Genomic DNA, 27,489 nt, shown 5'->3' on the forward strand with positions numbered 1-27,489 from the left:
TTATTATCCGGGGAGTTCTTATTTTTGGGGAAACAGGGTATCTGAACAGTGGTTTATTGAATGAATCTAACTTTTTATTTATTTGAAATAAAAGGGAGTCAAGCTATTCTCCAAAGCCCCTGGAGGCAGGACAAGAAGCAACGGATGGAAACTAATCAAGGAGAGAAGCAACTTAGAACTAAGGAGCAGTGGGCACAAGAGCAGTCACCCCAGTTCAGCTCCGCTGAGCATACGGGCACGCCTCCTGCCGGCCAGCTGGTCTTTGGGTCTCTGCCGTGGGGGAGGTATGCGGGGGCCCAGGCATGCAAATTCGTAAAGGTGGGAGGCATGCGTGGGGGCCACATGCTCATTGCATTTTGGGGGTTCGGGCACATATGCTTTGGCCACTCGGTCCGGAAAAGGTTAGCCACCGTTGCTTTAAGTCAAACTCCCTGCTCAAGCAGGAGACCCTATAACAGGGGTGTCAAACTCTGTTAGGGTGTGTGTAAAAAGTATTTGTTGCTTGTGCAATGAGCAGAGCAGAAACACTCAGGGAAGGAGATAAATGTGCAGCTCGTGTGAGAAAAATACTTTATATACAAGATAATAAGCAGTCTCGGTGTAGGTAAAACAGTCCAAGGTCATAAACAGTAATATCAGTCCAGTAAGTATCTTCCCTTACCAAAGCAAACAGACTCTAGTAACTCTCGGTATACAGTACCATATAACAATCCAGTCTAACACCAATCAGCAGAAAGACGCAGGAAGCAACAGGAACAGGAACAATCAGGAACAAAGAACGCTTCTCTGCACTGCTTATGTATGCACTGTAGCCTAATTACTCAATGCCCGGGGGCCGGATCCAAGCTGTGGGGTACTTAGATCTAGCCCCCGGGGCTATCCTGGAAACAGCGAAGGACTGGCCCACAGTGCCTCTGCCAGCAAAAACGGAGCTCGGGAGGGCTGCGTGCATCCCTCCCGAGCTCTGTTTTTGCTGGGTTGCAGGAGGCCATCGCAGCTGAAACAGAGCTCGGGAGCCCATTTTCGCTGGCAGAGCGCTCGGGCAAACTACAGGCGCCCCTGATACGAGTGACATAAAGCTGGCCACGCCCACCTCACCCACCCACCCTGAAACACAACCCTGATGCGGCCAATGAAATTGAGTTGGACAGCCGTGCCCTATAACATTCCAGACAAATGGCTGTCCTATCTCTTCTTAAAAACTTCCAGAAAGGCAAATGTTGTCCTTTGGCTCCAAAACGAAGATCCATGAAGCAAGTTTTCCTCGATTACCTGCTTCGACTGATGCTCGTCTGCCGGAGCTTGAAGCGAAGATGCCTTTTCTACTTAATATCTGACATACTTTACCGTACAGCAATTCCAAGAACTGAACCTGGGATCCTCCTTAGAGAAAACAGATGTTCCAGTGCTTAAAACTGCAGCAGTTGTGAATTATTATGGTGTCCGTAAATTTGCAGGTGCTTAGTTTATATACTTCATTTCTGTGCACAGGGTTGTGTAGCAGATGCTAAGAATGATATTATAAAGCCCTTGAAATCTAGTACAGCTGTGCATTAGTTCAGGTTCAGTTCCAAAGGGTGCTTTTGAACATGGCAATGGATTGCTTTGTTTTTTTTTTATCTGGATGCCTCTCTTGACACAGTGACTGACTCAAGGGCGGAAAACGTCATTTAAAATTAAAAACAACAATAGACGTAGCGTAAATGCAACTTAATATTGCAAAAAAAGAAATGGCAGCCAAGAATAAAACCACAAAGCAAACACACCGTAGCCTGAGTCTGCAGCTCTTTAAAGCAGACTCTTAGCTTTTGGGAATTCTAATTTCAAGAAGGAGGCTTGGAGGTCTTCTAGTCCAACCAGGGGTGAAACGCTCCCGGTTCGGACCAGATCACCTGATCCGGTAGTGATGGTGGCGGGTGGTTCAGAAAACCGGTAGCAAAAATCCCTGCCCCCTCCCCATGCCCAGCTGAGCCGCACGATCATCAGAGGCTTTTTTTTTTTTTTTTACTTTTAAAAGCATTTTTTTTACAACCTCTTCGGCCAAAAAAATGCTTTTAAAAGTAAAAAAAGCCTCTGATGATCACACGGCTCAGCTGGGATCGTCAGAGGCTTTTCAAAGCATTTTTTTCTGCAACCTCTTGGCTGAAGAGGTGGTTAAAAAAATGCTTTGAAAAGTCTCTGACGATCCCAGCTGAGTTGCCTGATCGGCAAAGGCTTTTCAAAGCATTATAAAAAATGCTTTGAAAAGTTAAAAAAAAAAAAAGTTGGCCACGCCCACCCAGTCACATTACCCCACCACCACCAAGCCACGCCCACAGAACCGGTAGTAACAACTTTTACATTTCACCCCTGAGTCCAACCCCTTGCTCAAGCAGGAGACCCTATACCAGCGATGGCTAACCTTTTTGTTGTCGCGTGCCGAAAGCAGAATGCAATGCAGGCGTCCCCCTGTCACCACGTGCCCAGCCTCCTGTGCATGCGCGTGCATCCCCCACGCTCCCCCTGCGCATGCGTGCATGACCCCCCCGCCCAACATGCATACGTGCGCGTCTTGTACATGCGCCCTGTGCATGCGCGGCAGAGACCCGGAAATCAGTTGGCTGGTGGGAGGCATGCGCGCTGGAGCTGAGCTGGGGCGACGGCTCGCATGCCTGCAGAGAGGGCTCTCTGTGCCACCTGTGGCACGCGTGCCATAGGTTTGCCATCACGACCGTATACCGTTTCAGACAAATGGCTGTCCAGTCTCTTCTTAAAATCATTCAGTGTTGGAGCACCCACAACTTCTGGAGGCAAGTCGTTCCACTGATTGTTCTCACTCTCAGGAAATTTCTCCTTAAAACCAGGTTACTTCTCTCCTTGATCAGTTTCCATCCATTGCTTCTTAACTTGCCTTCTGATGCTTTCTGAAAATAAGTTGACCCCCTCTTCTTTGTGGCAACCTCTCAAATACTGGAATACTGCTATCATGTTCCCCCCCAGTCCTTCTTTTCTCTAAACTGGCCATACCCAAATCCTGCAACTGTTCTTTGTATGTCTTAGTCTCCAGGCCTTTAATCATCTTAGTTGCTCTTCTTTGCACTTTTTCCAAAGTCTCAACATCTTTTTTGTAATGTGGTGACCAAAACTGGATGCAGTATTCCAGGTGTGGTCTTACTAAGGATTTATAAAGATACTAATATGGATGTAGTGGACCAGTGGCTAAGATTCTGAGCTTGTCGATCGAAAGGTTGGCAGTTCAGCGGTTCGAATCCCTAGTGCCGCGTAACGGGGTGAGCTTCCGTTACTTGTCCCAGCTTCTGCCAACCTAGCAGTTCAAAAGCATGTAAAAAATGCAAGTAGAAAAACAGGGACCACCTTTGGTGGGAAGGTAACAGCGTTCTGTGCCCCTTTGGCGTTGAGTCATGCCGGCCACATGACCACGGAGACGTCTTCGGACAGCGCTGGCTCTTCGGCTTAGAAACGGGGATGAACACTGCCCCCTAGAGTCGGGAACGACTAGCACATATGTGCGAGGGGAACCTTTACCTTTACCTTACTAATACGGAAGGAAGATTCTTAGGTCATAGAATCTAGCATCTTAAATCCAGCTCTACAATTGGTGCTTCTTGGAAACACTATTGTATTGTGTTGTGTTGTTTTGTTTTGTTGTTTTGTTTTTTATTAATGTTTTATTCCATTTTTCTTATGGCATAAATAACTCAAGGTGGCAAACATAACTCATACTCTTTCCTCCTCCTATTTTACCCACAAGAACCCTATGAGGTGGGTTGGGCTGAGATTGAGTGATTGCCTCAAAGGCACCCAGATGGCTTTCATGCCTAAGACGGCACTAGAACTCAGAGCCTCCTGGCTTCTAACCTAGTTTGATTCTTAGCAGCCCAGCAAAAATAGAATTTACTCATTAGATATTGAAGCTTGTACTATATTCTCAGGGCCTTCATTGCATCAAGGTAGCTCTATATGGTTTACCTGTTTTGCTTTCCATTATACATTGCTGAATATTACACTCAGATTCCTACGACTCTTAGCCAAATAAGTTTGGGGAAATATCTAAGTGGTAAATAAAGGGACAGGATTAGCTCTGGGAAAAGTTAGATGTCATAAGCCGAGGAAGGTGAGACAAAGGGGTGGGCTTCAAAAATTTTAGCAAGGGGTTCTCTGTCCAGTTGCTGGGTAGACGTGGTCTAGTCAGCCTCCTGCACCATGGTGGGGTGGTGGTGTTTTGCCCTCCCTGGGCTCTGGCGGCTTTCCTCGAGCCTTGGGGAGGGCGAAAATGGCCTCCCCAGGCTCCGGAGGCCCTCTGGAGGCCGGAAATGGGCCTGTTTCCAGCCTTCCCGAACTTCCGGTAGACCCATTGTTTGCCCTCCCTGAGCCTCTGTGAGCGCCCTGCACTTACCTACATCCAAAACAGGCCGTGTGGGGACTCCTGGGAGGGGTAGGGTGGGTGGGCGGGGCCAGCCAGCAGTGGGATTTGGGAGTTCTCCGAATTGCACAGAATCTTAGCTAGAGGTTCTCCCGAATCCCTGCGAACCCCCAGCAGCCCACCCCTGGTGAGACACCTTTTCAAGAGACCCTTTGTGAAATTGAGCAGAAGAGATCCGATCGATGTTTCTCCATCTCAGCATGCTTGCTAAGGATTTCTGGGAATTGAAGTCCACACCTTTTAAAATTGCTGAGGTTGATAAACACTGGGCTATAGACGCAAGTACGATTGGACACTACGCAAATAAATAAGAGCTTAGCATGCCAAGTTGATTATCACAGGGCAATCCTTTAGCTCTTAATCATGCAGGTTCAGGGCCTCTGCTGCTTCAAGCCCGAACCCGTCCCATAAAACTGGGCAGGCATTGATTTCTTGTGTTAATTCTCAAGGCATTGAAGTGCAGGTGGCAGTCCTCGACTTAACAGCCATTTCACGATCCTTCGAAGTTACAACGGCACCGAAAAAGCTTGACTTTTCACGCTTGTGACCATTACCGCATCCCCATGGTCATGCGATCCAAATTGGGATGCTTTTTTTTTTAAAAAAAAATTTGATTTATATGCCGCCCTTCTCCGGAGACTCAGGGCGGCTTACAATGCGTTAAGCAATAGCCTTCATTCTTTTGTATATTTTATACAAAGTCAGCTTATTGCCCCCACAAACTGGGTCCTCATTTCACCTACCTTAGAAAGGATGGAAGGCTGAGTCAACCTTGAGCCTTGGAGAGATTCGAACTTACTTTAATTGCAGACAGCTGGTGTTAATAACAGGGTGCACTAAATCACTGTACTATCAAGGCTCTTACGTGAGTGTTAAGTGTTAAGTGAGTTTTGCCCTATAGTATGCCTTTTCTTGCCACAGTTGTTAAGTGAATCACTGCAATTGTTCAGTTAGCAACACGGTTGTTAACTGAATGTGGCTTCTCCATTGACTCTGCTTGTCAGAAGGCATGTGTATCTCACCTGTGGATGAGTGACCAAGCGTGGCTGCAGGTCTCTGATTCTTTCATTAAAGTCTCGGGGTTACAGAACAAGAATCAATTCATTGTTCAAAAAGATAATATTTGTGCTTTCCCTGCAGTTATCCGCTGCTGTAGAATTTAGTTCCTCCCATCCTCCTTTCTCTCTCTCTCTCTCTCTCTCTCTCTTTCTCTCTCTTTTTTTTTTTTTCATTTTGAGGCAGGGGGTATAGACCATTTGTAAAGTCTTTATGGCAGTTTTTATTATTGCTGGGATTGCAAGCCGGAAAATGGCCATAGCAGTATGCATTCCATTAATTATTAAGGACAGTAAATCTTAAGAAGATTAAAAGCTGGCATCTCCCGCAAACAGAGCAGGCATTGTGGGAGAGAGAGAGAGATCTGGTTCTGCCCCATCTCAGTTAAGGTTTTTTTTTTTAATTGCTTAACATTCTGAAATAGAGATTGGAACTAAAAGTCTTTTCATCTGTGCCAGGACATGGTGGGCTGAAAGAGAAATAATTATTTACAAATCATGTAAGCTGCTGGCATATCAGAATCTAGTTCTAGGTTTTGGCTGTATCTCAAAAGACAAAAAAAATCCTTGTGTTTTTTTTCTTGTGGGTGTTCAACTCACAATATATTTATATTTATTATTGGTGCAGAGAGTCAGATTGTTAGCGGTGCAGTTGGCCTTCTGGAAAAAAGATCGAATTTATTCCGAAGGCTTCATCTACATCAGGTCCTTGACAGTATTTATAGTTTTATTCATTTTATAATATGACATACAAAAAGAATCCAAAAGCAAATATTAGGAAAATTAGGAAAGGAAAAAAGGAAATGGATAGTGGGGGGGAAAGCAAGGGAAAAAGGAAAAAAAGCCATTGACTCCCAACTCCTTCGGTGCAGTAAAATAAGGCATTAAAATCTACCCTTTTTACTTTTTTATAATAATAATAATAATAACAACAACAACAACAACAACAACAACAATCCTCCTCCTCCTCCTCCTCCTCCTCCTCCTCCTCCTCCTTCTCCTTGTTTAGCTCTTCCTTTTTAATGGTTAGCCTTGTTATGAATCCAAAACAAAAGTTTAATCAGTAAATTAATTTCAAGAGCCCTGGGGAATTCTGGGAGTTGAAGTCCGCACCTCTTAAAAGTTGGCCAGCTTGAGAAGCCTTACCCTTGACGCTTGCTTTTCAAGAGTCCGCTAAATAACGCCAGCTATTTTATTCCTTCCCCAATATTTATGAAGCTTCAATATTTAATTTCATGTAAGAGTCTCATTCTGGGAAGGAGTATATCCCTCATCCAGCTCCATAGCTAACGGCTGTGCAGCTCATTCCCCACTGAAAGGCAATATCACACAGATGCCAGTGAGTTGGAAGAGAAACAGCTGATCGCGTGCTTTAAGTTTAGGAACTAGGCGCAGGCTACATATCATTTTCATAAGTTATGTCTGAGGCTAGACAGTAGCTGCTGGATTTGGGTTTGGCTAGCAGTATTCCAGTATTTGGGGGGCTACCACAAAGAAGAGGGAGTTAAAATTATTTTCCAAAGCACCAGAGAGGGCAAGACAAGAAACAATGGATGGAAACTAACTCACTAACTAACAATGGACAGGCTAACTCACTGCTAACTCCAGGAGTTCGATTCTGACCAGCTCAAGGCTGACTCAGCTTTCCATTCTTCCGAGGTTGGTAAAATGAGGACCCAGATTGTTGGGGGCAAGAGGCTTACTTTGTAAACGGCTTACAAAGGGCTGTAAAGTACTGTGAAGGGGTATATAAGCAGTGGTAGGACTGGAAGTTGGCAAACTGGCCGTTTCTGGCCTCTGGAGGACCTCCGGGGGGATGGGGAAGGTCGTTTTTGCCCTCCTCAGATTCCTAGAGAGGCTCTGGAGCCAAGTGAGAGAGAAAAATGGGCCTGCCCCACCACCCTCCCGAGGCCCTCCGGAGGCAGGAAATAGCCTGTTTCACTACTTCTGGTGGGCCCAGAAGGCCCGAAAATCAGCTGGCGGAACTGAGCTCACGTGCCCACTGATATGACTACGTGTGCCACAGGTTTGCCATCACAGTTATAGGATCTCCTGCTTGAGCAGGGGGCTGGACTAGAAGACCTCTAAGGTCCCTTTCAGCTCTACTCTGATTCTGATTCAAAGGCCTCCACTTGTATCACTTTTTATTTATCTATTAAATTTATATGCCACCCATTGTTAGCAACTCTAGGCGGCATATAAATGAGGTATTAGCATAGTACCGTATTTTTCGGAGTATAATACGCACTGGACTATAAGATGCACCTACCTTTTTGAGTGAGGAAAAGAAGAAAAAGAAATCTCCCTCTGCCTCTGAACAATTTTGCCTCGTTGCAGCAAACAGCAAAAAGCCTGCTTTACTTTCAGTTTCCTTTTCAGCATAGCTTGATTAACACAAGGAAAAAAAAATCTGCTCCAGCAATTTACCTCTTTGCAGCAAGCAGCAGAGCCCTGCGCAAAACAGCTGAGAGCAAATCAGCTGAGAGTTGGGAGGCCAATGGAATCAACTTGTGCTAATTAGGCTGTGCTGAAGCTGAAAGGAGTTGTTTTTTCTTGCTGTTTGCTTGCAAGGAGGTAACTGATGCAAGGCAGAGGCCAAAGGGTGGGGGCCAGTGGCTGGGTGGGACTACATTCGGTGTATAAGACGCACCTAAATTTTCACCCCCTTTTAGAGGGGAAAAAGGTTCTCTTATACTCCGAAAAATATGGTATTTCTTGCCAAGGATCAATCGTGGGGCGTATGAAACCCACCTGGTTCTACCTTTCTTAGATTTTGTTGTCTCCTCAGAGAAAACAAAACTGGCCCGAAAAACGGCCTGAAAACGGCCCGGAAAACAGGCTGAAAAATGAGCGGGGGTGGGGCCAGCCAGTGGTGGGATTTGCCGGTTCGCCAAACTGCGCAGAATCTTAACTCCTGGTTCGCTTGAACCGACGCGAACTGGCAGCAGCCAGCCTCTCTCTCCTCCCCATCAACCTGAGCCTCACTATGCTTTGTGCTGCTGATAATGGTTGTCAACTATCTTGGTGACAACTCTTATTTCCTTCTGTGAGTAAGCAAGGATAATAACAGTGCACGGCAGCTCAGGAGATGTTTGTTTGGGGGCATTAGCTCTTTATATCCAGGAAAATTGTGGATCAAGAAGAATTCTTTTCTTTCACGGTTGAGAATTCCCCTGTTTCAGATTCATATCATAGTGCAAATGAGCAACGTTCCTGTAGAGCTAAGAGAAACACAGTAAATACTTTAGCCGTGAAACTGAAAAATGAGTATTCTGGGGTGGTTTCTTTTTTTTAAAAAAAAATCTTGTTTTATTCCTCTGTCCATCTACTCGGTTCAAAATTCTGAACGGAGGCAGTTTTTGAACTGCTGAGTTGCAACAGAAGAGAAAGAGAAATCAGGAGAAATTCTTTAGGTGCTGTCAATTAGGCCCATCATATGAAAAAGCATATTGGACTGGAAATGAAAAATTGTGCTGGGAATAAAGAAATAGTTCTCAACCTATGACCACAGTTGAGACCAGAATTTCTGTTGCTAGGCAAAGCAATTGTTAAGTGAGTCCCATCTGATTTCATGACTTTTTGGCCACGGTTGTTAAGCAAATGACTGCAGTTGTTAAATGAATCATGCCGTCATTAAGCAAATCTGATGCCTCCCATTGAGTTTGCCAGTTTGGTAGCTGGCTGAGAAAGTCACGAATGATGATCACATGACCCCAGGATGCTGCAGCTGTCATCAATACATGCCAGTTGCCAAGCACCCAAATCTTGATCATGTGACGGTGGGGATGCTACAACAGTCATAAGTGCAGGGACCGATCTTATATAACTTTTTAAAGTGCTGCTGTAACTTTGAACGGTTGCTAGATGAATCATTGTACGCCGAGGACTACTGTAGCTTATTCTTGCATCTCTTCATTCAGACTTTCGAGGAAGACCCAGCAGTACATTCAAAGGTGGTCAACCTCATAGGTAGAATACGGTCTCTAAGATGAACAAGTGCAGGGGTGAAATCTAAAATTCGTTACTATCGGTTCTGTGGGCATGGCTTGGTTGGGGGGGGTAATGTGACTGGGTGGGCGTGGCCAACTTTTTTTTTTTTTACTTTTAAAAGCTTTTTTTCTACAATCTTAAGAGGATGCAGAAAAAAATGCTTTTTATTTATTTATTTATTTATTTAATTAATTAATTAATTAATTAATTAATTAATTAATTAATTTGTATACTGCCCTTCTCCCAGAAGGGACTCAGGGCGGTGAACAGCCAAAATTAAAAAACAGACAAATACAAAAGTTAAGATAATTAAAAAGAATTAAATCACTAGCTTCCCAATTTAAAACCCCCAAATCCATAAAATTTAAAATCCCAATTTAAAAACCATTTAGGCTAGGCCGGCTTGATGGAATAAAAACGTCTTCAGGGCTTTTTAGGCAAGTCAGCTGGGATCGCCAGAGGCTTTTAAAGGCATTTTTTTTTTCCTACAACCTCTTCGGACGAAGGGGTTGCAGAAAAAAATGCTTTGAAAAGCCTCTGACGATCCCAGCTGAGCCGCGCGATCATCAGAGGCTTTATTTTTTTTTTTTTTACTTTTAAAAGCATTTTTTCGGCCAAAGAGGTTGTAGAAAAAAATGCTTTGAAAAGTAAAAAAAAAACAGCCTCTGATGATTGCGCGGCTCAGCTGGGCATGGGAGGGGTGTGGCGCAGCGATCCGGTCCGAACCGGGAGCATTTCACCCCTGGACAAGTGGTTGAGTTTGCCTTGTGAGACAAGAGGCCTTTGGATCAGTGGTGGGATTCAAATTTTTTTTATCAGCGGTTCTATGTGTGTGGCTTGGTGGGCGTGGCATGGCTTGGTGGGCGTGGCTTGGTGGGCATGGCAGGGGAAGGATACTGTAGAATCTCCATTCCCACCTCACTCCAGGGGAAGGTTACTGCAAAATCCCCATTTCCTCCCGATCAGCTGCGACTCGGGAGGCAGAGAATAGATGGGGGCGGGGCCAGTCAAAGGTGGTATTTACCAATTCTCCGAACCACTCAAAATTTCCGCTACCGGTTCTCCAGAACTGGTCAGAACCTGCTGAATACCACCTCTGCTTTAGATGTCTTAATCCCCCCCCTCTCTTTGAATAGTTAAACCAGGGTTGTCAAACTCGATTTCATTAAGGGCCGTATCAGGGTTGTGTTTGCCTTCGAAGGGGAGCGGGGGGGCGCATACCTAGCTTGACGTCACTCGTTTTCGGGGCGCCTATGGTGGCCCGAGTGCTCTACCAACGAAAACAGGCTCGCAAGGCTGCAACAGCCTCCTGCAACCCTCTGCAAGCAAAAACTGAGCTCAGGACGCCCGCACGCGGCTCTCCCAAGCTCCGTTTTCACTGGCAGAGGCACCACGGGCTGGTCCGCTGTTTCCAGGGCAGCCCCATAGGCCAGATGCCGTCTGTGGGCCTTGAGTTTGACACCCCTGAGTTAAAGAGTGCAAAGTGTTCTTATTTAAAACAAATGTGCCTAATTCCTCTCTCTTTTCTTCTGTTCAATATAGTGACGGATGTAGAGCTAAAACGGCTGAAAGATGCCTTCAAGAGGACCTGCGGACTCTCGTGTTACATGAGCCAACAATGCTTCATTCGGGAAGTTCTCGGAGATGGAGTTCCTCCCAAAGTTGCAGAGGTAATTTCTCTTCCCGCCCTCCATCTCCTACACACACACACACACACACACACCAATCCACCCAATGCAGAAATCAGTGTTTTAAAACATTTCAAGTGAACAACACCAAGTGAAGAAGCATTTCACGGAGGAGATATTGGGGTTTGTCTACACAGGGCCAAGACAAGCTCCCCTTCTTTTGATGCTGTTGGGCATTTTTAAGAGTTGAGCAGCTCAAGGACAAAACAGATCCCCTTGCCTTCTTGTACGTAAAAATAATTTGTCATTCACGTTTGCCTGCCAACTGGCAGCCTGGCTGAATTTGAAATATTCATTAAACTTATTTGCCAGGTATGCAGGTTACAGGTGGCCTCGGATGTTAGTCGAACCACTAAGTTTCGATCTCTTTCTTTATTCATGTCAGAAGCACTTACACATATAACATTCAACAGTGAGCAAATAAAATAGATATAAAACAGGTCATAGGAATATACAAAGGTAAAGATTTCCCTGTCAGTCTTCTTCAACTCTAGGCATGCCCACCTCTGTTTCTTGGCCGAGGGAGCCAGCATTGTCCGAAGACATTTGCTATGGTCATGTGGCCAGCATGCTTATATGCCGAGGTAGATTAGAATAGAAAAACAGTTGGAAGGGATCTTGGAGGTCTTCTAGTTCAACCCTCTGCTTAGGCAGGAAACCCTACACCACTTCAAACAAATGGTTATCCAATGTCATGTACAGGGAACTCTGTTACTTTCCCACTGAAGTGGTACCTGTTAATCTACTCGCATTTGCATGTTTTCAAATTACTAGGTAGCCAGGAGCTGGAGCAAGTGACGGGAGCTCACCCCGTTGCTCAGAGCTCGGGTCTCGAACCTGGGCTGTCAACTCTCCAGCTGACAAACTCAGCATCTTTAACCCAGTGAGCCATTGTGGGCCCCTTCATAGAAACGTAGCCCATGTAAAAAGTATGTAGAATAAATAGTATTAAAACTAAATAACATTTGCTGGGTATTGGGCCACGCTGACAGAGCCGAAGTGGCGCAGTGGTTAGAATGCAGTACTGCAGACTACTTCTGCGGACTGCCTGCAATTTAGCAGTTCGAATCTCACCAGGCTCAAGGTTGGGTCAGTCTTCCATCCTTCCGAGGTGGGTAAAATGAGGAGCCAGATTGTTGGGGGGCAATATGCTGACTCTGTAAACCGCTTAGAGAGGGCTGTAAAGCACTATGAAGCAGTATATAAATCTAAGTGCCATTGCTATTTTCTCTTGCCAGCATCAGGTCTTCCTTCACACATGTTGAAGGACATTGTATGCATCATAGTATATGTGAGATGCATTGTTCTTCTCTACATTTGCACAGAGTGTCTTCTGTAGGGCAGCCCCATTTTCTTAGATTGTCCTTTGATCTCCCTACCCCGGAGTGCAGTCTGTTTAGCAATTTGTTTAGCGGTTCTGGAGAGGGTTATTACGGTGGATTGTTGCTTAACCGTGTCAGCTTTGTCCTGGATTTTCTTTGCTGGCACAGCAGAGAGAATACGAATTGATTCTTTATTTGGCCTTTTGTGTCTTGGCTTTAGGGAGCAGTGTGTGACTGGCGAAACTTAACATTTGATTGACCAGTTAGTTCTGTACCTGCTGCTTGAATGGATATTTCTGTCAAGTCAAAAATGTGATCTCATGCGAGCTTGTTGCTTTAAGTGTCATGGGTCAATTATAACCTTATGTATTTTGTGCCTTTGGGAATTTTTTTTAAAATTATCTGACTGTCAGGGAAGGCTTTTCAATATTACGATGGATACATTTTCTTATATACTCGGCTTGTGCTGGGGAATATTAAATCCTCCAGGTTTAGGGCTGTAGAGGATTTGAAGATACGTTCTAAAGCAGGGGTATCCAACTCAATTTCATTGAGAGCCGCATCAGGATTGTGTTTGACTTTGGGGGGCCAGGGTGGGCATGGCCAGCTCGACGTCACTCGTGTCGGGGGCGCCCGTGGCGGTCCGAGTGCTCTGCCAGCAAAAACTGGCTCCCAAGCTCCGTTTCGGTTGTGACGGCCTCCTGCAATCCTCTGCCAGTGAAAATGGAGCTCGGGATGGCAGTGTGCGACCCTCCCAAGCTCTGTTTTCACTGGCAGAGGCACCGTGGGTCAGTCCTTCGCTGTTTCCAGGTCGGCCCCCTAGGCCAGATCTAAGCGCCCCATGGGCCAGATTTGGCTTGCCGGGCCTTGAGTTTGACACTTCTGTTCTAAAGGGCCAGTTTGGGGACAGATTATACTAGAGAAGGTCTACCTATGTGGTCACTAAGGGTTGACACTAACTTGACACATACCGTATTTTTCAGAGTATAAGATGCACCTTAGTTTTTGGGTAAGAAAATAGGAGAAAAAAAATTCTGCCTCCCAGGTATTCATCTGGCTAGTCCTTAGCCTGGTCAGCTTCAGCACATTAGTTCGCTCGCTGGTTTTGAGGTTGGGGCTGGTTGGGGCTAAAATACAGCTTCTAAAAAAGCACAGCTGATCATCCGAGGGAGCTCCAGTGACTAAAGCAGGTGAAGCGTGGAAGAGGTAAGAGAAGGCAGCATCTGTTCCGGGTAGCCATTTTGGACAACGCGTGCGGGGTTACATTTGGAGTATAAGACACACCCAAATTTTCAGCCTCTTTTAGGAGGGAAAAAAGTGTGTTTTATACTCCAAAAAATACGGTAATCTAAACTTCAGGATTCTGTTTGAGTCATTTTATTAATTAATTAATTTATTTATTCAATTTGTATGCCGCCCCTCTCCGAAGACTCAGGGCGGCTTTGGCCACAGATCTATAGATGTTATCAGAATACAGAATCACTAGAATAATTGTAGGTCAGGGTTGAATACTTGGGTCCTTGGTGCTCTCTGAGCTTGGTTGTTTTCTTGCAGATGTTTCATTACCCAAATAGGTAACATCATCAGTGCTAGAAGGGAGTGGGGTTTTCTCTTTGTTAATATACAAGTGGCTTGTCCTGTCAGTGTTGGTCGGAGTGTTCTTGGTGGTTCCTTGATTAGGCTATTGCTTACTGTTAGCTTATTTGTCTGATTTAGTACTTCCTTGATTGGGGTATTGTTTGCCTCTTGATTGTTGGTCAATATTAGCCCAGCTGAGGCTGGAAGGCTACTCCTGTTACTAGGTGGCTGTGAGATATAGATCAGAGCTAATTTGCATGATCTTCATTCTAAGAATCCGCTTTACTTTTTACTTGCTCTCTATGGCTACTGTAATCAGATTTTTCTTCATTAATTACCCCTTTATTCCTGTTGCATTCACTTAATTCTCCACCCCCATTCTCAGGTTTCTGCTGTACAACATTTTTTTGACAAAGCAGCTAATTATTTCTAATCCTATTTTTCCTCTCCTGTCTCCTGTTATATAGTGACAGCCCCATTAAATGACCCAGATCAGGAAATCAACTCAGAAGGAAGGGTAAAGATATGTCTGATTGTACATATTGAATGAGGGGGGTTCTTGGTGCTTACTGAACTCGGTTGTTTTCTTGAAGACGTTTCATTACCCAAACTAGGTAACATCATCAGTGCTATAAGAGAATGGGGTTCGTTCTCTGTTTATATATAGTGGCTGTAGTGTTAGTGGAGTGTTCTTAGTGGTTCCTCCCAGCTATCAACAGGCACATTGAGATAAACAACACCTACATACCATTTAAAAGAGATAATCAAAAAGCCAAAGGGGAAACAAGAGGACTAAAAGACCCCCTCACCAGCAATCAGTTTCCAGATAAGTGGAAATTAACACCAAGATCAATACTAGACCAACTATCCATGCTGATCAGTGCATTCCTGTGGAATGTCTGCCTTATTTACTCATTTCTAGCTTTGTCCAGCAGGTTTTAGATGCTTGGATATAACTCTTGTGCCTTGAAAACATAATAGCACTTATAGCAATAGACTTATATCCCACTTCACATTGCATTACAGCCCTCTCTAAGCGGTTTACAAAATCAGCATATGGCCCCTAGCAATCTGGGTCCTCCTTTTACCGACTTCAGAAGGATGAAAGGCTGAGCCAATCTTGACTCGGTCAGGATCAAACTCCTGGCAGTGGGTAGAGTGAGTCTGCAACAGCAATACCACTTAGACTTATATACCACTTCACGGTGCTTTACAGCCCTCTCTAAACTGTTTGCAGAGTCAGCATATACCGCGTTTCCCCGAAAATAAGACCCTGTCTTACATTTTTTTGAACCCTGAAATAAGCGCTTGGCCTTATTGCCATGCGCTCAAAAGCCTGATTGGGCTTATTATCAGGGGATGTCTTATTTTGGGGGAAACAGGGTTGCTCCCAACAATCTGGGTCCTCATTTTACCGACATCGGAAGGATGGAAGGCCAAGTAAACCTTGAGCTGCTCAGAATTGAACTCCTGGCAGTGGGCAGAGTTGGCCTGCAATAGCACTAGCACTTAGACTTATATACCACTTCACGGTGCTTTACAGCCCTCTCTAAACTGTTTGCAGAGTCAGCATATACCGCGTTTCCCCGAAAATAAGACCCTGTCTTACATTTTTTTGAACCCTGAAATAAGCGCTTGGCCTTATTGCCATGCGCTCAAAAGCCTGATTGGGCTTATTATCAGGGGATGTCTTATTTTGGGGAAAACAGGGTTGCTCCCAACAATCTGGGTCCTCATTTTACCGACATCGGAAGGATGGAAGGCCAAGTAAACCTTGAGCTGCTCAGAATTGAACTCCTGGCAGTGGGCAGAGTTGGCCTGCAATAGCACTAGCACTTAGACTTATATACCGCTTCACAGTGCTTTACAGCACTCACTAACCGGTTTACAGAGACAGCATATGGCCCCTAACAATCTGGGTCCTCGTTTTACCCACCTTGGAAGGATGGAAGGCTGAGTCAACCTTGAGCCAAACTCCTGGCAGTGAGCAGTGAGTTAGCCTGCTATACTGCATTCTAACCACTGCACCACCATGATAAAGGAGAAGTACCTGGATGCAATGAGCTTTTTAATGATTTTTTTTAAATCCTTAGATTAAGATTTAATCCTTAGATTATAGACACTTTGGCTCCCATTTCTTTCTCCTCACTGTACTGTTGGAGCAGAAAAGTCACTCATATTTTAGGGAAGAGAAAAATAGTGTGTGTGACTAGCATCGCCCATGCTAAACTTTTTTATGATTCTTTCTAAAGAAATCAATCATAAAATGTAAGAATTTAAGAAAATTTGCATGCCCCCCCCCCGCCAACTCACTCATGGTGACTCCACTTTAGCAAAATTTCTGTTGCTCAGCGAGACAGCTGTTCAGTGAGTTGTGTCTCGTTCTATGACCTTTCTTGCCACAATTGTTAAATGAAACACTGAAGTTAAATTAGGCACATGGTTGTTAAGCGAATCTGGCTTCCCCATGGACTTGGCTTGTCAGGAGGTCGTAAAACGGGATCACATGACCCTGGGACACTGCAACCGTCATAAATACATGCCAGTTGCCAAGTGTCTGAATTCACAGGGTGGTGCTAAGCGTGAAAAACAGTCATAAGTCACTTTTTTCAGTGCCTTTTCAATTTCGAACGATCACTAAATGAATGTTTGTAAGTCGAGGACTTCCTGTATATGAACTTCAAGGTCTGAATTGCCATTTCCTTGGAAATTAGAGGGATGTGCCGATCTCTCAGGCTTACTGGGTGATGGATGGTATGAAAAAGGGAAATTGCAATAGTTAACCTAAGGCCAGAAATACAGGTTATCCTCAGTTTACAACAGAGATTCTCAGTCATCCAGGTCATGGTTGTCCCAAAGCTGCTTTTTTCAAGAGGCAAATGGACTTAATAGTTTTTCTTTGAAGACTGGTCATTTGCATTCTTTTAGCAGGTCGTTAAGGTCACCTGGAGGTCTGTCTGTGTCCTCAGGGTCACCTGAGTGGTGCAAATGGGTGTGGAGCCTTCTTGGAACTGCTATCTCCAGTCTACCACACAATCCTTTCAACAGTTGCAGGAAGGCTCCACACCCATTTGCACCACTCAGGTGACCCTGAGGACACAGACAGACCTCCAAGTGGCCTCAATGACTCTCTAAAAGAATGCAAATGACCAGCTGTCTGCAAGGAATATAAAATCCTTCCATTCCCCAGCCTCCAATCAGAGCTGAAGAAGCTTCTTGGATGAAAAGTGAAACGTCTTTAAAGAAAAAACAGAAAGTCTAGTTGCCTCTTGAAAAAAGCACCTTTAGGATAGTCCAAGGGTCAACAACCTGTGGCTCCGGAGGGCCCAGAGTCTCAGAACCCCTTAAATGTTCATAGAAATGATTGACGGCCCCCGAAAGCTTTGGTTTAGGCAGATTAAATCTACTGATGTTTCCTGCGTTAGAAAAGGAAACCCTGAGGAATATTCAAATTATTTATTTATTTAACTTCATGGACCCCTGAAAGGGTCTCCGAGGACTCCATGGGTTCCCAGGTCACATTGCTGTTTGTTCTAAAGGCAAGATTTTTTTAAAAAAGTAGTTTTGCCATGAAAGGACACTCAAGATGAACATCCCATTTTGCTCCGTAGAGAGAACAAAATTTCTTGAATCAACAGTGCCGGTCAGCATGATCTGCAACAATCTGGTATTGTTAACAAGAAGAGCCCTTCTTAACAATTCTCCAAGACAGACTTCTGAGCTGCTGACGCAGCTGTTGAAAGCTCTTGCGAACCAGCACCGAGGAAAAAAAAATATAAAGATGAATGGAAAAGCACAATTTAAAAAGAGGCAAGACAAAAGGCTTCCATTCCGATGGCACACTCTGAAATAATCACGTTCTTCTCTTGAGGGCCGCAAATTTGGGGGGGGGGGGGAAACCCTGGCTTTTCTAAATCCAGAGAGAGCAACCAGTGGCATCGTGAGAAGCGATGCTTTTAAAATAGACCTTACGGCACCTGCTGCAAACTTGCTGACGGAACCACTTGCCTGGGACAGTCTCTCTTCACTTCCCCCCCGCGCGCCCCCCCCCCAATTCTGACTAACTCTCCCATTTTGGGGAACATCCCACTAAAGACAGAGAAGAGAGCACAGCTGTTCCTACCTCTCCAGCCCTCCCATTCTATTCCTGTTGAGAAATTTCTTTTTATTCCTTCTCTTGATGGTTGGATGTAGCAGGAAGGGGAAAAGGCAATTTTAGTTCTAGAGCCCAATTTGGAGAACCCTGTTTCCCCCCCCCCCCCCAAAAAAAAAATAAATACCAAGACATCCTTCTGACCTTCCATATCCCAACTGGGGCATATCAAGCTGGAAGGGGTTGACAGATTAAGAGAAGACTCCATCACACAGGTTCGCCTGGTGCGCCAATTGTGCCCTTTCCTGGACCAAGATGACCTTCGCACAGTCACTCATGCCCTGGTTATTTCCCGCTTAGATTACTGCAATTCCCTCTACATGGGCCTGCCCCTGAGATACACCCGGAGACTCCAGCTGATCCAGAATGCAGCCGCACGGGTTGTTACGGGAGCCCCTCGTTACTCTCATATAACACCCCTCCTGCGTGAGGTGCACTAGTTACCAGTGGTTCTCCGGGTCCGCTTCAAGGTGCTAGTCCTCACCTATAAGGCCCTACATGACTTAGGTCTGGGATATTTGCAGGACCTTCTCCTGCCTGCCTCTCACCGTCCTGTTCGCTCACATAGGGCCGCTCTCCTCAGGGTTCCGACGGCGAGCCAATGTCGTCTGGCGGCGCCCAGGGGTAGGGCGTTCTCTGTGGGTGCTCCCACCCTCTGAAATGAATTACCTACTGAGCTCCGGACGGCTCCTGATCTCCGTTCCTTCCGTTGGGACCTGAAGACTTGGCTGTTCAAACAAATAGGCTGACTCTGATTCCGGGTTTTATTATTTACTACTAATTAGTTATTTGGTTTAAAATGGGATTTTATTGTACTTGTTTCTTAACTTGTGTTCGCCACCCTGAGTCCTTCGGGAGAATGGCGGCATATAAATACATGTAATAAATAAATAAATAAATCTCCCCCTCCCCCCCATCGGTGGTGGATTTCACATTTTCTTACCACCGGTTCGCCCCGTGTGCGCATGCTCGCTTCATTGCGCATCCCTTCTGTGCATGTGCCTGGCTTTCCGCACATGCGCTTTCTTGCACATGCACCTTCCGTGCATGCGCTTTGCTTGCGCGCATGCCTTCCACGCATGCACCCAGGCTCAAAAACGTGGCTAAATAGGATGGCATTACATCCAAGTGGGTGGGCGAGCCCATCCACAGTCTCTGCAACCGGTTCGGCTGAACCAGTCCGAACCAGCTGAATACCACCTCTGCCCCCCCGCCCCCCCATTGCTCATTTTGCTCCTTTCCTCCCCATCTTTTTAATTGTAACTTCTTTTTCCTAAAAGGTATATTTATTGTTCATGTTTTTATTGGCTTTTAATTTTGTAAGCCACCCAGAGTTGCTTCAAAGGGAACTGGGTGCCAATTAAACCAAACCAATCAATCAATCAATCAATCAATAGAGTGAGTAAAGGTAGTCCTCAGCTTACAACCATGATTGAGCCCAAAATTTATGTTGTTAAGCGAGAAATTTGTTAAGTGAGTTTTTGCCCCATTTTACAATGTTTCTTCTCACGTTTGTTAAGTGAATCGCTGATGTTGTTCAATCAGTAACACGGTTGTTAAGTGAGTCTGGCTTCCCCATTGACTTTGCTTGTCAGAAGGTTGCAAGAGGGGATCACGTGACCCGAGAACACTGCAACCGTCATAAATGTGAGTCAGTTGTCTCCATGGCTAGGGAATTCTGGGAGTTGAAGTCCACAAGTCTTAAACTTGCCAAAGTTGGGGACGGCCCGAAAGCTGGCCAAAAATGCCCAAAAACCAGGTATGTGCGCGCCGGCCAGCTGGTCTTCGGGTTTCCGGTGCTCCGGCGTACGTGCACGCTTGCACTCGCATTCCAGTTTGGGCACTTGGTACCAAAAAGGTTTGCCATCACTGGTCTAGTGGTTAAGGCACCAGGCTAGAAAGCAGGAGACCATGAGTTCAAGTTCCGCCATGCCCAAGAAAGCCAGCTGGGTGACTTTGGGTGAGTCAGTCACTCTCAGTGCAACCCACCAAGCTGGCTGGGGAATTCTGGGAATTGAAGTCGACAAGTCTTAAAGTTGCCAGAGTTGGATACCCCTGATCTAAAGCCACTTGCTAACTCTCACAGTCCTGGAGAAAAAAAAAATGTGACAAAATGGGTAATGTTAAAAAAAAAAAAAAAGGTGTTAGAAAAAGTTAAAAGGTTGTATTGTATAATTTTGAAAGCTATTTCAGTGGGGAAGAGGGGAATGTGTATATATGCAAGTATTGATTTTTCTGGTATGAGTGATTAAATGTCTAGGCATCTCCCATTAAGTGAATTCAAATGTAGGTATGGCCTATTTATTTCTGGTAAAATAGACTAACGATTTTTTTTTCTGTCACTACAAAAGCTGTTATTGATTAATGTGCCAGCATTTCTTGCAGATGCTATTGTGTACATGTCCAGCAGTAAAGATTTGAAGTGGGAACGCTCATATGAGTGTAATGTACAAATCCAGGGTTTGCAAAGAAGGGTATATAATCAGTTGCACATAAGTCCTGGTAAACGGCACAGGTGTTCAACTGTTATAGGCCCAATTAAGTTTGCAGACCTCATGATTTGGAGATGGGTTTTGAAAAACACACAGATATTGTCAGAGGGTTCTGAAAGTATTGGAAAAAAATGTTGTTGTTGTTTTTATGGTCCTCATGCAGCCATACTTATTGTTCCTCAAGCCACAAGAAATAAATACAATATTTTACAAGTTGTATGTCTGAGGATTAGCTGGGTTTTTACTCTGAAAGCTAATTATCATAAATAAATGCATGTAAGTGTAAGATAAAAATCTGGGATCTTTGCAGCAGCACTTAAATTGTCTTTAATAGAAAGAATCACTAGTGATTAAGGCACCAGGCTAGAAGCTGGGAGAGTGGGAATTCTAGTCCCACCTTAGGCATGAAAGCCACCTGGGTGGCAGGCATGAAAGCCACCTGGGTGATCTTGGGCCAGTCACTCTCTCTCAGTCCAACTCACCTCACAGGGGTTTTGTTGCGGGGAAAATAGGAGGAGGAAGAAGTATTAAATATGTCTCCTGCCTTGAGTTGTTTATAAAAAAACAAAGATGGGATATAAATAATAAAATTGTAGAAGCAAATAATCTTTTGGACTCGTAAGTAGATTTAACAATATGTACAATCATAGCCCTTGACTTATGACCATTTGTTTAGTGCCTGTTCAAAGTTACGGTGATGCTCAAAAAAGGGATTTACGACTGATCCTCGCACTTAACAACCATTGCAGCGTCCCTGTGGTCACGCGATTGCGATCCGGGGGGATCTTGGCAAAGGGCTCACATTTCTGGTAGTTTGAGGGTCCTAGAGTCACCTGATGGCCATTTGCAACTTTCCCAACCTTTATGTGACCTGGAAATTCAGTAGGGCAGTTGGTGTTGGAAGAAAAATCTGGTCTGGTTCCAAGTTGGGAAAAAGACGCTGGAAATAAAATGGAGGCCGATTGGAAAGAAGGACTCTGTTTATTGATGAGCAAAACAACCACAGCATGTAGTTCTTGGACAGCTGACAAATTGGTTTGATGAGTACATGGATTTTTATAGGGTTCTGAGATGCTCCAGGGGGTTGTGCAATGTAGTGAGCCTTATGTCTTTTGCTATTCTAATGGTGGTGGGTTAATCGTATTATGTCCTAAAAGGTCACGTCCTGTCCTACTTAATCCCATCAACTGGAGCTGAAGGTGTTTTGTTTATGACTAGAGTGGCCAGTCTTTCTTAATGAACATAAAATATCCATCTCTAAAGACTTCAGGCATCTGCTGGAGGATGTTTCATTATGCAGGAAGAGAGGGATACTTTCTGTCTTTAAGACCATGTTTTTCCATTTCTCCTTTGGGGAAATATAATATTCTGCCTCTTTTAATACTCCCCAAAACATTTCATTCTCTTGGGTGGGGGGCTTCCTACACCAGCAAGGAAGGTCACAAATGGTGACCACAGGATGTCTCCCTTAACGACCATGGCGAAAGAAGTCATAAAATTGGGTGCAGTCATGTGATGCCTCATTTAATGGCCATACCTCTTAACAACACATTTCCCAGTCCTGACTGTGGTCGTAAGTCGAGGACTACCTGTAGATGAACCCACATCCTGTGTAGTTAAGGAAGGAACCCAGAGTATTGACTGTGGTTTTAAACCTCTGAGCCCCTCTGAAAGCTGAGTCACTGATCTCAATTGGCTTCCTGTTCAATGGGAGAAGATGCACCAGGTCATCGCAAACCGCCCAGGCACTAAGATTAGATGGTGAGGTATGTGCCTTGTGTTCATGTCCCACGTGGCCTTCAGTAGATTTGCCTCTTTGAGAAACTTGTGGTTTTCATTTGTGCTCCTTTGGTAAATTTGCCCCACTCTTTTAAGGCAGCATTTCTTCAAACACCTGATTGCAGGAACAGTTTTTCTTTCCTTCTTTCTTTCTTTCTTTCTTTCTTTCTTTCTTTCTTTCTTTCTTTCTTTCTTTCTTTCTTTCTTTCTTTCTTTCTTTCTTCCTTCCTTCCTTCCTTCCTTCCTTCCTTCCTTCCCTCCCTCCCTCCCTCCCTCCCTCCCTCCTTTCTTTCTTTCTTTCTTTTTTTCCTGACAGCTGCTTTCCTTTCTGAAGAGTTTCAGAGCAGGGTTTTCCCATCTTGGCCATTTTAAGACGGATGGATTTCCACCCCCCCAGGATTCCCCAGCCAGCCCATGTTGGCTAGGGAATCCTGGGAGTGGAAGTCCTCCCATCTGCTTTGGAGCAAATCCTGGAAGTCCTCCCAACCTGGTTTAGAGGAAGAATTTCCCCATCTCCCAAAGAGCATTTTCTCCATCCTGGACATGCTTTCTCTGAGAACATTGAATTCCACTTGAGGAGTTATTGAATAATCCCTTTGTGGCCGATGGAGTAATGTGCAACCTTTGGGAGGAGATTAAGCACATGGCAGAAATTTTAACTCAGAGGGACTTAATTTGTGGCTCTCCTTGAGTTGCAGTTGAGACCGAGACCTGGTGATGGGTGATGGGGAATAACCAAGGTAAAGCTTTGTCCTTGGCTGGGACCTGTTAGTCATCTAATTAGTAGTTTAGGCACCAAGCTAGAAAGCAGGAGATGATGAGTTCTAGTCCTTCATTACCCATGAAAACCAACTGGGCAACGTTGAGCCAATCACCAGGAGACTGTGAATTCTAGTCCCACTTGAGCCATGAAAGCCAGTTGGGCGACTTTGAACCAATCACCAGGAGACTGTGAGTTCTAGTCCCACCTTAGCCATGACTTTGCTTGTCAGAAGGTTGCACAAGGGGATCGCGTGACCCTGGAGCATTGCAACCATCATAAATCTGAGTCAGTTATCAAGCGTCTGAAATTTGATCACGTAACCATTGGGGATGCTGCAACCGTCGTGAGTGCGAACAACGGTTAAAAGCCCCCTTTTTCAATGCTGTTGTAACTTTGAAAAGTCACTAAGCAAACAGTGGACTACCTGTAGCTGAATCCTAGCTTAGGCATTGTGACATGGAGAAAGATGGGATGATATACTGCATTTTTTGGACTATTAAGATGCACCGGAGTATAAGACGCACCAAGATTTTGAAGAGGTAAACAAGAAAAGAAAAGGTTTTGCCCTCCCCAGCCCCCAGGAGCACTCTGCAGGCCTCCCAAATCCTCTGCACGTCCCATTTTTTGCAAAAACGGGACGCGCAGAGGGTTTGGGAGGCCTGCAGAGTGCTCCTGGGGGTTGGGGAGGGCAAAAACGTGATGCGTGGGGGGTTTGGGAGGCCAAAAACGTGCCTGTTTATCGCAAAAATGGGGCACGCAGAGGGTTTGGGAGGCCTGCAGAGTGCTCCTGGGGGCTGGGGAGGGCAAAAATGTCCCTGTTTTTGCAAAACACGCATCACATTTTTGCCCTTCCCAAGATTTCGCACCAAGATTTTGAAGAGGTAAACAAGAAAAAAAGTTTTTGCCCTCCCCAGCCCCCAGGAGCACTCTGCAGGCCTCCCAAACCCTCTGCAGACCCCGTTTTTGCGAAAAACAGGCCTGTTATTGGCGAAAACAGGATGCGCGGGGCGGGGTTTCGGGAGGCCACAAATGGCTGTATTTGATGTATAAGACGCACCAACATTTCCACCCTCTTTTAGTGGGGGAAAAGTGCATCTTATACTCCAAAAAGTACGGTAATTTCTTCACAATAAATCTTGCAGAGAAGTTGAGCTGTAGACTGAAGAGCTTTCCATCGAGGGGGACAGAGTTTGGAGCCCTTGAGCTCTAGGGTTGCCAAGGTGTGAAAAATGCTAGGGTCTCGCCTTGGCGTTTCATCTCAATCCTTCTGTTTGGGACATCCATTTGGTATCGATCCGTCTACGGTGGCTTAAAAACTCATTATTGTGATACCGGGAGAGCAGAAAACCTCGAAACAGTGATTTAGTGGTTGATCCAAGAAAATAAAGCAACCTATGCATTGCAGCAGACAAATCACACACTTCAAGGACCACCAGTGTTATCTGGCTTTGAAGGCAGGGAAAATAATGCTTCTTTAGGGTTTTTGGTTTGCATTCTCTCCATCGGATTCCTAACAACATGGATGTTGGCGTGGAGATGCTGCAGTTTTTTGAGATGCTTCGACTCTTGTCCCATAGAGGAAGCTTAGCATGTTAGAAGATGTTAGCATGTTATTTTTATTTTATGTACCCTGAGAGCCAGGGTACATAACTACATAATTTGTACCAAGACAAATTCCTTGTGTGTCCAATCACACTTGGCCAATAAAAAAATCCTATTCTATTCTATTCTATTCTATTCTATTCTATTCTATTCTATTCTATTCTATTCTATTCTATTCTATTCTATTCTAAGAAACCATATAACCATATCTTGATGCTCCTCAAACATCTCTCCTTTGGAAAGCGAAGGATATGACAAGAACTTGGGCCACTACTGACCCTTCTTGATGTCACATGATACAGGTAGTCCTCAGCTTACAGTCATAATTGAGCCCAAAATTTCTGTTGCTAAGCGAGACATTCGTTCAGTGAGCTTTGCCCCATTTACGTCCTTTCTTGCCACAGGTGTTAAGCGAATTGTTGCAGTTGTTAAGTCAGTAACATGGTTAATTAAGTGAATCTGGCTTCCCCATTGAATTTTCTTGTCAGAAGGTCGCAAAAGGAGATTGATCATGTGATCTCAGGACATCGCAACCGTCATAAATGTGCGTCGGTTGCCAAGGGCCTGAATTTTGATCATGTGACCATGGGGATGCTGTAATGGTCATAAATTGTGGGAAACGGTTGTAAGTCACTTTATTCAGCCCCGTTGTAACTTTGAATGGTCACTAAACGAACTGTTGTAAGTCAAGGACTACCTGTGTACAAATCTGTTGTCAACAGGGTGGATTTGATTTAAATCAAGTTGATTTAAATCACAGTTTAAATCATGATTTAAATCACTAGTAAAAAGGCTTGATTTAAATCAACTCGATTTAAATCATAATTTTTAAAGAGCAACTGTCATCTCTGCTCCTCCTTTGACCCACTGTTGACTCACCAATAGTCCCAGCGTTGCAGAATATACAGCCTCATGCTACATAACTAAGCTCCATTTCATGCTGAATAAACGAAATTATTTATGTATCTTAAATAGAAAACTACCTTATGATAGATTTTTACCCCAAAAGTTTTTTATTAAAATAAATTCGATAAAAATTTTAAAAAATCCGATTTAAATCAAAAAAATCTGATTTTTTTTTTTTTTTTAAATCATTGATTTTTATCCACCCTGGTTGTCAATCAAGTCAACCCAATACCTGTTCGCTGTAAGAAAGCTGTTCACTGTTAACCCTCCCAAAATAAATTAAATTTCAAAGCCCTCTGTTAGTATATTTACCTCACAGAAACTCCACAAACAGCTTGAAGGCCTAGCATTTTCTGAAGCACTTTCTGTTCACTCAAGGGAAGCTCAGAAAAACAGCAAAGTTGAAACTCTCAGATTAAATGTCCTCCTCCCTCACCTACAGGGAGTCCTCGATTTACAACAGTTCGTTTAGTGACCGTTCAAAGTTACAACAGCACTGAGAAAAAGTGAATTATCACCGTTTTTCATACTTATGGGGTTGCAGCATCCCCATGGTCACGTGATCAAAATCCAGATGCTTGGCAACCGACTCCTATTTATGACGGTTGCAGTGTCCTGGGGGGTCGTGTGATCCGCTTTTGTGACCTTCTGATAAGCAAAGTCAACCGGGAAGCCAGATTCACTTAACAACCGTGTTACTAACTTAACAACTGCAGTGCTTCACTTTACAAACGGGGCAAGAGAAGTCATAAAATGGGGCAAAACTTCACAAACGTCTCGCTTAGCAACAAAAATTTTCGATTGTTATAAATCGACATTCTCTAGTATTTTACCATCACATTCTCTTAAATACGCTACATATACAAATTTATTGTCTTGTCTATGAAGTCGACCCAATACTTGTTCACAGCAAGGAAGCTGTTAACTGTTAACCCCCCCACACACCAAAATTAATGAAGAACCTGTAGTACAGTGGACTAAAGCACTGTTATTAACATCTGCTGCTTGCAATTACTGCAAGTTCAAATCTCACCAGGCTCAAGGTTGACTCAGCCTTCCATCCTTTCAAAGGTAGGTAAAATGAGGACCCAGATTGTGGGGGCAATAAGCTGACTTTGTATAAATATACAAAAGTTTGAAGGCTATTGCTTAACGCATTGTAAGCCACCCTGAGTCTCCGGAGAACGCCAGCATATAAATTAAAGCAAAAAAAATAAAATAAAAATAAAATAAACTTCAACACCCTTGTTAAAAGTCCATTGTTATATTTAATTCCCAGAAACTCCACAAACAGCTTCAAGTCAAGCATTTTCTGAAGCACTTTCTGTTCTCCCAAGTGGAGCTCGGAAAAGCGGTCAAATTGACACTCTGAGATTAGATATCCTCCACCCACACCTTCTTTGGAAAATTTAACTGCTCCACAGAGAAGTCAGAGGAAAGGTATCTCTGGGAAAGATCAACATCTGTTTGGAAAGGTCAACACCTGGTTGGTGTCATTCCAGAGTGCAGGAAATTGGTGTTAAATCACCGGAAAGAAGATTAGCATTGGACATTAAGAAGAACTTCCTAGCAGGAAGAACATTTCACTAGTTGGACCAATGATGCAGAGAAGGACAGATAATAGAATCAGAATAGAGCTGGAAGGGACCTTGGAGGTCTTCTAGTCCAGCCCCCTGCTCAAGCAGGAGATCCTATACCATTTCAGACAAGTGATTGTCCAGTCTCTTCTTAAAAACTT

At 44.4% G+C, this 27,489-nt stretch overlaps 1 protein-coding gene across 1 annotated transcript in view; it reads left to right on the forward strand.

Annotated features, from left to right (window-relative positions):
* Positions 1-27,489, forward strand: part of USP32 (ubiquitin specific peptidase 32) — a 223,798-nt gene that overhangs the window by 56,861 nt on the left and 139,448 nt on the right. Inside the window, exon 2 of the mRNA XM_070932007.1 lies at positions 11,011-11,138. Coding sequence (XP_070788108.1) covers positions 11,011-11,138 — 128 coding nt within the window. The remainder of the gene's footprint in view (positions 1-11,010; positions 11,139-27,489) is intronic.

The sequence above is a fragment of the Pituophis catenifer genome, unplaced genomic scaffold (genome assembly GCF_029215685.1).
Source record: "Pituophis catenifer annectens isolate HBS135680 unplaced genomic scaffold, rPitCat1.0.hap2 SCAF_1, whole genome shotgun sequence".
In the NCBI taxonomy this organism is placed as follows: Eukaryota; Metazoa; Chordata; class Lepidosauria; order Squamata; family Colubridae; genus Pituophis; species Pituophis catenifer.